Source organism: Macaca mulatta, chromosome 3, assembly GCF_049350105.2.
Source record: "Macaca mulatta isolate MMU2019108-1 chromosome 3, T2T-MMU8v2.0, whole genome shotgun sequence".
Classification (NCBI taxonomy): Eukaryota; Metazoa; Chordata; class Mammalia; order Primates; family Cercopithecidae; genus Macaca; species Macaca mulatta.
In genome coordinates, this window is record NC_133408.1 from 99,832,630 (window position 1) to 99,844,835 (window position 12,206).

Genomic DNA, 12,206 nt, shown 5'->3' on the forward strand with positions numbered 1-12,206 from the left:
CTGAGCTGAGGGCGGTGCCTGCAGAGCTTCAGGGCTGCACTGTGGTTTTGGCTGTTTTGGGGTTTGTTTTTTCTGTCTTTTTTTTTTTTTATTGCCCCTACTTCAGTCCCAATGTTGTAGCACCAGGATCAGCTGACCACATGCTGCTGTAGTAAAATACAGCATGAGGCTGTGTTTATAAAATTTCCAACATATCCCCTTTTCATGCCCACCATGTCCCACACCAACCTCTCTAACTTTGAACAATGATGATATTTGGAGGAACTTTTCCTTTAGCCACAAAGAAAAGGCAGACAACTTCAAGAACAATTGTTTTCTTTACTTTAAAAAAAAACAACAACAACAAAACAAGGTCTTGCTCTGTCAGTCGAGTACAGTGGTGCGATCATAGTTTGCTGCAGCCTTGAACACCTGGGCTCAAGCAATCCTCCTGCCTCAGCCTCCCAAGCAGCTGGGACTATAGGTGTGGGCCACCAACCCTGGATAATTTTTTAATTTTCATTTTTAATACAGACCAGGTCTCACTGTGTTGCCAAGGCTGGTCTTAAACTCCTGAGTTCAAGTGATCCTCTCGCCCCTTGGCCTCCCAAAGAGCTTGGATTTCAGGTGTAAGCCATCATACCTGGTCACACTTTTTTTTTTTTTTTTTTTTTTTACTTTAAACATTTCCGTTAGTTTTAAAAAAAATACATTCAATTTTACAATAATACTTATTACAATAATATTTATTGTTAGGTATCTCTTTAAAGTTATGTTAAAGGTCAAAAACCTCTTGGAATTTGCAGCAATAACCCAGTAGGAAGTAAGAATGGTCTAGGCTTGAGGTAATAGAAATGGAAAATAAAGGGAAGATCTGAGGACCGTGTCTTAAGAAAGTTGATTGGGAGTGGAACAAAAGAGGGTAGGGAGGGAGCTGAGGGAGGGTGAAACTTGCCTCTAACAGAACCAGGGGAGTAGGGCATGGTGGTGAGTTTGTATGGGAAAGCCCTGGGTATGGTTTCCAACATGTTGAGTGAGGAATAGCAGTGGTATGTTCAATGGGAACATCAGTAACAGCTAGAGGCTAGAGGCCAATATTTATGCCCGTGCAAGGACTAGATGTACAAATAAAGGAATTGTCTGGGTGGACTTGACTCTTAAACTATGAGAATGTATGGGTTTTCTGAAGAGAAGGTATAAACAAAAGCCAACTGAGAGTGGATACATCCAAAAGACAGGGAGGCAGAGTTGGACACCCAGAGAGGTCAGAGAAAGGCCTGGACGTTCCACGTAAACCACTGGCTCCCTTTTTGTCTCTCAACAGTTTATTTCACTGCATTTCCAATGGAGAAAAATATTACCAGTATAACCACTTTCAATTATTCCCTGTTAACTGAAGAGGCCCAAATAAAATTATCATTAATAGCATGTTTAATGGACATTAATTCATGTCCATATGTGGACATGAATATGCTTTATGAATATGTAAGTCCTTTGATTATTACCATCCCCAATCACAACTGAACAGGAAATACTGGTGCAAGAAAACACGATTTTACTCTGCAATATTTCCAACACAAATAGTCTTTCCCAAAATTAATGTCCAGCTTCCTCTAGCAATCATCATTATAGAAATAAAATAGGGTCCAAGCATTCTCCAGTCCCTCCTACTCCTCCTACTCTGTAGCTTGAAGGGAGACTTTAGTACCTCTGATGATAACACCACAGGCGTGACATGAATGCGCAACCTTTCTAATTCAGACTCCAGCCTCTGAAAACCTTGGGCCAGTTCTCAAGAAGACATCAGACAGAGACTTCTATCTTGCCAGAACAAATGTCCTGTCATAGCAAATATAAATAAAACCTGTGATAAATAATTTAAATAATTAATACTGAACTCAGAGAACAATGAAATCTGCCACAGGCTAGGAGACATTCGTCTGAAATTACTGTCACAACCACCTCCCCCCTTCACTTTGCCTGATAACACTGGTTGAAGACAGAGCCACCAGCTGCCAAATAATCAAGCACTCAAAATTGAATCCCCAGTCGCAAGAGATAAAATACTTTTTTTTTTTTTACTGTGAAAATTAGCTTGTAAGGATTCATCAATTAAGATCCAAATAACCTGAATATGCAAACTCACCAAGGGAGATGATGAACAAATATCTGTCACCATCTCAGTCAGTATTCCTCTAAGAAGCTGTCAGCTTCCTGAGCTTCTCTTATCATCCACATCAAACACTTAATATTAAGTGTTCACTCTTTGCAAGACAAATAGACTATGTATATTGCAGCTTTCAGGATACCCTGTCTTTTCACCAAAAAACCCCCAAACAAACCAAAAATGAACTCCTATGAGTTGAAAAGAACCCCACTCCATTTTAAAGTTGAAGCAGAACCCGAGATCACATTCATTCACATATGTGGAAGTAAATACCAACTCTTAATAATCTCTGCTAAGATTGTACTCATTATTCCTAAATCCTAGTGACCTAAAACACATGAAATAGCTTCCAGTTTATCCACTGGTTTAGTCATTCCCCTGAGTGGGATGCAAAGATCAAGCCAAATTCCCTTCCAGCGTCAAATTCCGCCTAAGATGAGGGCATAATTTTAACCTACAAGGAGAAAGTTGAACGTGATTTACATTTGTAGTGCACCGAAATGGGAGGACAAAAAGAATCCTTCTAACATAAGCCTTAGGGTTTTCAGTCATTGCGGTGGTGGAAGAAAGAGGCTGTCATCTCCAATATCATTGTCAATGGGTGTTTCCTTTCAGTCATGCTGATAAAAAAAAAAAATGGAAAGATCAAAAGCAGCCTCATCTGCTAGGATTAAGCAAACATGGGGACATTTTCAAAACCTGGATAAAACCAAGTTTAGGTTTCAGAATATTCTTTTTCTCCACACTTCGATGGGGAGGGAAGGATTGTTTTACACAAATATCAGAGAAGCAACATGTTAGCATAACCGGAAATGTGAATGTGCAGCTGTTGCAAGTTTGTTCAACTTGGCATCTTTTATTTTCCATCCAGCACCACTCATACCTTCCCCACGGAGCAGCGATGCTGGCTAGCAGCTGATAGGCACAAGACAGTGTAAGAAGGCAAAGTGCCTCTCTCTCCGCACCTTCTTGCCCAAGTAATGGGTGGCATCGGGTAACATGATTTCCAGATACAGAATTTAATCAGATTAAACAGCCCGCTTTGCGGAGCTGAGGCTGACCCCACCATGCCCTGTTCTGTGACTCCTGTTGAGCTGGGATCCAAGATCTTAAGATTGTAGCTTGTCCCTTGTTCCATGTATTAAACAGTCAATACTCTCTGGGGATGGACTTCACTTTTAATCATTTTCATAGGAATTCTAGAGCATGGAAATGTCCTAATTTCCTATTGCTGCATCAGCATAATGAGTCCGATTTAGGTCCTATGGGAGAATAACAACACTTAGCACTTATACACCACACTTTTCATCTTCAGGGTCTCTAACCACGTTAGGCTGTAATGTTATATTTCTCTTAGCAAGACAAAGGAGTTCATTTCTAGTCCCTTCAATTACCCTTCCTTCCTTACACACACACAAACACACACACACCCCCACTATTATTATATGATGAAGCTATTTCCCACCTCCTAGATGTGCATTATGCAATTTCTTTTTTTTTTTTTAGTCATTAAACATAAAAGGAAAATTCACCTACATCTTTTTTTCTTTTTCTGTTACTTGACTTCATTCTTCATACCTCATGGTCTCCTGCGTCATCTCTGGCCACTGAGGGGAGTGCAATCCTCTGTGTCAGAGAATTCTGGAAGACTCTGCCCAGCTCATGCTCAGACTTCTCTACTTCATCTCTATTCACTTCTGGCTCAGATGACTCCACCCAATCTCAAATATATAAACACTGTTTCTACATTAGTGACTCCCAAATCTGCATCTCCAGGCTGGTCTTCCCCCTTGAATTCCAGACCTATATATCCATCTGCTGATCCAGCATCTCCACTTAGCAAATCTAAAAAGAAACCCCCAATGTTCCCCTTAAACCCACTCCTCTCATAGGAAATCCCATCCTTCCAGTTGCTCAGGCCAAACACCTGGGTTCATCCTTAGTCTTGCTGCTTCTATTACTTCCCAGTCTAACCCGTCAGCAAATCCTGTTGGCTCTCTCTTCAAAATGTATCCAGAATTTTCCCACTGCCTCTATCTCCACCTTGAGTCAACCTGCTATCATCTCTAATCTAAATTCTTTCAATACCTTCTCAACTGGTCTCTCTCTCTCAGCCACTGCCTTTTGATAGTTTGCTTTCAACTCAGCGGCCAAAGTGATCTTTCTAAGACGTAAGTCAAATCCTCTCACTCTTCTGCTCAAAACTGTCCTGGCTGGGCATGGTGGCTCATGCCGGTAATCCCAGCATTTTGGGAGGCTGAGGCGGGCAGATCACTTGACTCCAGGAGTTTGAGACTGGCCTGGGCAACATGGTGAAACCCCATCATTACAAAAAAATGAGCCGGGCATGGTGGTGGGTACCTGTCGTCCCAGCTACTTGGGAGGCTGAGGTGGGAGGATCACCTGAGCCCAAAAGGTCGAGGCTGCAGTGAGCCAAGATTGCACCACCACACTCCAGCCTGGGCAACAGAGTGAGAACCTGTCTCAAAAAAACAAAAAATTGTCCTATAGTTTCACTCAGTTAAAGCCAAAGCCCCTTAAATGGTATACAAGGCCCCCCAGGATCTGCCCTCCCAGACCAGCTTTCTAGCCTTATTACACCCTCTTTGGGTCTCTTTGTAATTCCTCCAACATGCAGAGCATCCTCCAGCCCCAGGCTTTTGCACTTACGTGCTTTCAGCTTGGAACATTCTCCCCAGTATGTACCTGGTTCAGGCCTCCTCCCACTTTGGGTCTCTGCTTACACATCTACTAACCAGTGATGCCTGCCTGACCACCCCCAGCAAGCCCTGTGCCCCTTCCCTGCTACATGTTTCTGCATCACACTTATCACCATCTGACATGTTATACATTTTTTTTTCACATATTTATTGTTTCTCTTGCCCCCTAGAGGTAAGCTACATGAAGGCAGGTATTTTTGTTTGTTTTTTATCATCTTTATTCAGTGGTATATTCAACAATGCCTTGGACAGTGCCTGCTATGTGGTGGGCACTTGAAAATATTTCTTGAATGAAAAATAATAAACAAAAGTTTCTTACATGTTTCAGGATATGAGCTAGTCTGAGTTCTAAGCCACTGGCAAGTTGAGATTTATGATACCTGATAGTGAATTACAACATGCCTTTCTAAGGGGAAACAATCCTCTTACTAAAGATTTATGAGGTTATAAGCTTCTATTAATATGGAAATTGAGGCTATTATGGAACGTATTGTCTACTATATATAGTATTAATACAGATAATGAGGCCTTTCTCCAGTGGACATAACCTGCTTACAGCCTGCATTGATTCTATATACACATTGGGACGCTTCTGGAAAAGGATGCTGGGATTAGAGACAGAGTCTGTGAAACAGACTTTTCTCCAATGGACAGCCACATGGGCCAAGTAAGGATCAATTCTCTATTTGCTCTTTAACAGAATTTTCTAGACCAACTGCAGCTAGAAGTTTTAAAGGTGGTGTGCAGAACCAGCCCAATCTTTCCAATATTTTTGTATAAGACACATAGAAAGTTCTAGCAAGAACCTTCTTTAGCCAAATTCTCCAGATAAATTAATCCATCTTCCACTTTACTAAAACCTAACGAGGGAACCAATGCAAGTCTAGAGACTCAAAGGAAAAGAAATCGGAAGAGAGCTAGAGATGTAGAATTAAAACAAAAATAATAATTGTCTGAATGTAGACCAAAAGGAAAAAGAAGAGAATACTAAAAATTGATAAGATAGTCACTGAATAAGAACCTGTGTTTTTTCTTTTTAAGCAGGGAAAGAAGAGCTGGGGTGGCAGGATGCCAAGGATGTCGACAGCTGGAAAAACCTGGTCAAAGGGGTAGGTAAAAGAATATTGTCAGGTAGGGGAGCATTACTCCTACTCCTCATTTCCCTGACCAGTGACTTCCAAAGAAATGCCAGAGCCAAAGCCACCAACGCAGCCCTCTTTGCTGCCAGAGGAGTCATTGTGGTTTAGACCTCAAGAGAATGCCCTCTCGTGTAACCATGGCCACCTGAGGCTATATTTGGCTTGGTTTGAATGGGGCAAAGGAAGAAGAAGCTTCAACAGCCTGAATATTGTCCAGCCTCCCATGTGTGCAAGTGAGGCTGGGGCATGAGATGGTGGTGTCCTGAGATGCTGGCCCCAGACCATGGGGAGGCTGGCTGTTCCCCACCCACACACCTATCATGAAAGCATCACACGGCTATGAGCAACACTTAAAAGAGAGAAAATAACATGTTTCTACAGCTGCAATAGTTCCTTTTCTTACTTTGGTTGCTTAATTACTTTAATTTTTAAAATTTAATTATCTATATTCTTTTTCAACCCACAAGAAATTTAAAGCAACTCATAAAACATGTACAGCATGACAATGTTTTTAAATTAAAAATCAGAACCAGAGAAAATATAAACTAGAACTGAAAGTCTGGTCTAGGGAGGAAGTAAAATATGCTCATCACAACGTTTGAAAAAGTTCTCAAAGTTTAGCAGTAAACTTGGCTTTGTGTTAACCTAGCAGTCAAAGCGAAAAGAGAAACAGAACCAGTTACACGATTCTCATGTCCATGAGGAGAAAAATATTTCAGTTCCTCCGGGGAAGCAAACCATTTCCTGGAATTCAGATCTGCAAGAATTTCCTCATACAGGGCTTCATATAAGAAATCATGAATAATGCAATGGAGACTATCTAAAACCACACCCCGACAATGGGCTTCATGAAACTGTTCTAGGAAAAATGCCTTTAGTAAAATCAAGGGCATACACTTGAGGTAAAACCATTCTATCAGAAATGAAGACAATATGGACAAAATGCACATCTTTCTTATAGTTCAGTTTAAGAAGCCAGCTTTGAATATCTAGAGGAATGAATGAACTTAATTCCTTAGTCTTCTACATACATGTCTATCAAAAAAACTAAATTTGTTACTCAACCAAAGGAAGTTGACTAGATGATGAGAATTTCTTCCTCTCTTGCATACTATTTTCATGGTTTAAAAAATATATATATAATATATGTATATTTCTATTACAACAAAATATAGAATGCATGTCTTTTATTTTTATTAATTTTTTAAAGTGCTCAGAACTTTATTATTTGACTGGCAAATAATAGTTGCTGTATAAGTGCTTGTTTGAAAAAGAAAAAAGGCACTTCGTATCCTTTGAGAGGGGAGTGGAGGAGACAGTCAAGCATACATGACAAATGAATTATAAATAAATAAAACAAGTTGACTGAGATTTTATACCCCTCTTGTAAGCATCACCTACTTTCATGGTTTTTCCTGAAGCTGTACAGGCTAAATACAAGCCCTTGACTATTATGACATGAGAATGTGACAGGAAAAATCTGGTGGAGGGGGGATTATTATAATTTCACATAGACAAGGACTAAAAGGATTTTGAAACACTTAGAGAAATATCAGAACCTTTTAAAATTTCTTTTCCGGATGGAACAGCTGGACTTCAGAATTCATTACTACCTAACTGGTCTTTCCTTTCAATCACCTTTCACATTCTGAATTTCTGTTCACAGACTGTATCTAATTTGTTTCTTAATACAATGTGGGCATTGAATAATGCTGTATAATAACAATGAACAAAATACCAAAAAGCATCCTCATCACATTGACTTGTGACCACCATCTCCTTTCATGAATCTTGTAAAGTGATTTTAAATTTCAGCACATTCCTATAAAAACCGAATATATTCTGAAGGGTTTCATCAAGTGATTTTCCTACATTTTTAAGAACAAATGATTCACAGTTGTACTTAACCTATTTGTTTCAGCAACAACAGATGTTCAATACTAGGACAAGGTAATATGACCAGGAAATAATTATGAATTTGGTGCAGAATGACTGGAAAGATTATAGAAAACAGACAGTTACAACATGGGCCAAAGTCTGATGAAATCCTCTCTTCTGCCATGAAGATTACTCGCCTGTTCTCTCACCCATTGACTCTATTCTTCTGCACTCACTGCTCACATAAGGTTTGCTATTAAATACTTAGCAAAGTAAAACAACTGGTGGGGAAAAGAAAAAATCTATAAGTTTGACTTTGGTTCAAGATTCTGAATTTTTTTTTCTGCTAGAATTTCGTATTTCAGATACCTATTTTTCACATGATTTATCTAGCTTTGAATTCTGCCACAATCAGGGAATAATCATTTTTTTAAAAATGTTAGACAAATACTCACAAATGGCTAAAATACTTCAAGGCCACATCAACACAATCTGCAGTGCAGAGACACCTAGTTTCCTCGTGGAAGTTTCTAGCAGGACACCTCTCAAGGCGTCCATCCAGGCAAACCTACCCGCTTGCTGCTCTCCTCCTCCTGGGCCTTCCTGAACTCATGCTCCAGGGAGCAGTCGAGCTCGCTGAAGAGGCCCACCTCTTCGCAGTTCTTCAGGAATCTCGTTGGGGTTGGAGTTTGATCTGAAAACAGAGTCAGAAAGCTAATAAATGGGTCTTTTTTCTCAAAAGCCAGTAGCAAGCATGAGCTAGATTCACTAATCCCCTCCCCTTGCCTTAATTAAAATGTCCACTAGCCATCCACAGTCTCTTGACCCTTTAAGTAACATGACGATATGCAAGAAAATAGCACCGTAAATTCCGAAGCAGGAATACAGTAGACAGAGGGCTGCAGTCTGCGAGGGCTTGCCGAACTCCCTCCAGACAGCTTCAGGAGATCTCACTCTCCGCTTGCCTGAAGTCTGTACCATTTGAATACACAGTGAAACATGTGGAATGACCCTCTTTATTTATTTTAAACTTGAAAAAGAAAATGATTTTTGCTAAAATAAGGCCAAAAAAATCTGACCCAATGGTAAGCCTGACTTCAGGGGGCTGGAAAGAAAAAGGATTTTGCAAATTCTTAGAGTAAACAAAAAGAAACAAACAAGCATGTTAATTCCTTTTTCTTAATGGAGAAAGTAAACTTAACAATTCTATCTCTCTTCCTGAAAATCATAGAGGGATGATAAAAGGTTCCAAGTCAAACACATTCAGCTTTCATCCTTTAAAAATGTCATTATTAATTTTATTTTCCTTTGCTATAGCCAAAAAAAAAGAATGTTCTTTAAATGCTCTTTAAAAGGAAAAGAATTTCTTTCACATTTTTGACTCTACAGAGCTTTCTACTTATAAAACTGAAGAATCTGAAGCCATTATTTGTAGCTTAATATATATGCAGCATTTGCAGTTAATAAAATATTTTCATACAATTCTTGAGAATCTAGATCTCACAAGATTCTATTAAATAGAAAGTAAGTAGAGTAGAATTGCGCTTTCTTCATCATTGAGTACAATCATCTTCCTTGGTGAAGATGTACTTGAGTTGAGACAAATAAAATTGTGTAAATTGTCTTTTCTCAGAAACAGGAGATATTAGAACCAGGAAAGGACCATGGAAGAAAGCCTAGCCATGCTAAATTTTTACCAATCAGAAAAACAGAGGCCCAGAGTAATTAACGGTCTTGCTCAAGGTCTCCCAGGTAGATGGTGGAGACACCAGGATTATAATCAAGACCTCAATCCTATTTGCACTGTGTACATGTATTATTCCCACCTAAGCCTGTAGTAGACTCTACTAGATTGATTATGGCATTTTCCCAGCTTGATCTAACACTCTCAAAATCTCTGCATAGTTCTCTAAGCCATTAACCAGTCAACTGAAGAGGTGCCCTCAAGTTGAAACAAATTTGCCATTCCTGCATTCTCTTTATATATTCCTATATTATAAGAAACTAGAATTATATTTACTTTTCTAAATCATACAGAGAATAGTTAAGCCCAGTAAATCAGTAAATGTCTGATTCAAAGAATATCTTAATACCCGTGAAGCAGAAAATGGTGTAATATCCCCCATCGAATCAACCCTTTAGAGGCAATGTCTCTTGATTTCCTATGGGCAAGGACCTTTCAGCACCCAAATGGCTTACTTGGATTCCATGCAGCAAAATCTCCATCTGTATTTTTTCCCATTATTGACCTGATCTCCAAGATACTGAGCTCCTTGCATTTCACAGAGAGCATACCACAGCTGTTCATAAATTCGGCATTACAGATAAGGGATGTGTGAAAGAGTGGGTTTTGATGAAAATTGTTTTATTAGCAACTAATTTATTTATTAAGATGCACAAATATACACCTAGGTCCCTAATATATACATATAACTATTGTGTATTTATAGAAGAAAAACTTTTTATGCAGGATTTTGCAATTTACAAACATTTTCACCCACATTGTCTACAATCTAGATCTTGCATGATTCTATGAGGCAGCAAGTGTTGATACTATTTTATAAATGAAGAAACAAGCTTCCTTGTACAAGGTCACACAATTTGCAACCATCTTATCACTACTAAGTCCTCTCTTACCTTCAGACACAATCCCTTCTTTATCTAAATGTGCTTTGCCCTCCCTGATCCAAAGGGCTCTGTTGTGTATGCAGAAGACAATTTTGACAACCCAGAAATCTAGATTTGAGAATACTGTAATATGGGGGAATTTACCTATATTCTCTGGACTTCATATTCCTCATCTTTCAAAAAAATTTCTAAAGTTATATGATCCTATAAATCCTAAAATCACCATCATAATGGGTTAGCTTTAAAAGTCACTGTTCATAGGCCAAAGAAATATGTGACTATTTAAAGGATAGTGAAATGGGAACAAAAGTAACAGCTGGAAGTGTGATACTAATAGGTCAGAGGCAAGGGCTTGCTATACAGATAAAGAAGTTTTCTGAATAGAAGGTATATAGACAAGGTCTGAGAGTGAAAATAAAAGGGTGTGTGTGTTTGCATGTGTGTGCACGTGTGTGTGTGCATGTGTGCATGTGTCTGCGTGTGTGTGTGTGCACATGTGCATAAGCACATATTCTTCCATTTATTGGGTGCTTACATCATGCTAGGCATGATGCTAAGTGCTTTGCACACAGCATCTAATTAGTGTTTACACCAACCATATTATGTAAAAATTATTTTTCCTCTTTTACATATGAAGAAAATGAGACCTGCCCCAGGCCTGATAATGTGACTGATGGGGTAATTCCTAATTCATAAAGCCACGTTTGTAGCACTCTGCTGGATCGATCCACAAGTAGTCTCAGCAAGGCAAGTATCCCATACCTACCAATTTACAGAGGCAGTGAGTCCATGCAAAGGCACTCCTTTCTTTCAGCAAACCAACTCAGCAAGGGAACCAAACACCAAAATATGACAAATGTTGCAAAGGAGGTTTTTTAAAACTCCTTTTGGTGCCAATCTTTCTTGTCAAAGAAATCCCCAAAGATATGTGAGACAGTGAGAGAAGTGGGTAAGAGTTCCTTTTCGCATTTGCCCTGGTGCTTGGGTCTCCTGGGAACCTGGTGTGCTATTTGCAGACTCTCTGGAGAGGGTAACACACAGGTGTTTATGCAGTACCACTTCAGATTTACAAAAGCAATAACACACACAAAAAAACTTTCAATTCTCAAACTCAAAAGTTACTTGTTTTTAGTTTGGTTTGAGATTGGGGTTATTCCCTTCTCTCATTCAGATGGTCCCCACGTAGTTGAAGCACTAAAAGAACAGTGAGTGGAAGGTGGAAGGCCTGAAAAAATCGTCTTGGCTTTGAGTTCTTATTGAAACCAGTTCCTGTAAACCCCCCAAGGGCCTCCTATCCCTACTCAATGAGCACACGTTTGATATTATCCACCAACAGAGTATCCGCCATTATTATTTAGGATCTAGAAATCACTGGTGCTGGAGCCGACTGGTGCCTTCTTGGCTCTAAAGAAGGTGTGATTTGCAAGAATTTTAATTTTTGGCCATGGATATTGCCCACCATCTTCAGGTCTAATTTCAGCAGAAATGGTTATTTGACAAGGCATTCGTGTGTTGATAGATTTAGCTGCCCCCTTTTTTCAACATCTGCACATTTTCTGGCTTACTTGGAACTGGTACCATGTGAGATCAAAGATAACAAGAGACCTTGTATTAATTCTTATAAATGTTAAAACAAAAGTTAAGCCCCATTTTCTGTTTCTTGTTGTAACTGGAAAGAATAGCTCACTCACAAAA

At 39.3% G+C, this 12,206-nt stretch overlaps 1 protein-coding gene across 1 annotated transcript in view; it reads right to left on the reverse strand.

Annotated features, from left to right (window-relative positions):
- Nucleotides 1–12,206, reverse strand: part of CREB5 (cAMP responsive element binding protein 5) — a 416,204-nt gene that overhangs the window by 310,596 nt on the left and 93,402 nt on the right. The window contains exon 4 of the mRNA XM_015133822.3: nt 8,456–8,577. Coding sequence (XP_014989308.2) covers nt 8,456–8,577 — 122 coding nt within the window. The remainder of the gene's footprint in view (nt 1–8,455; nt 8,578–12,206) is intronic.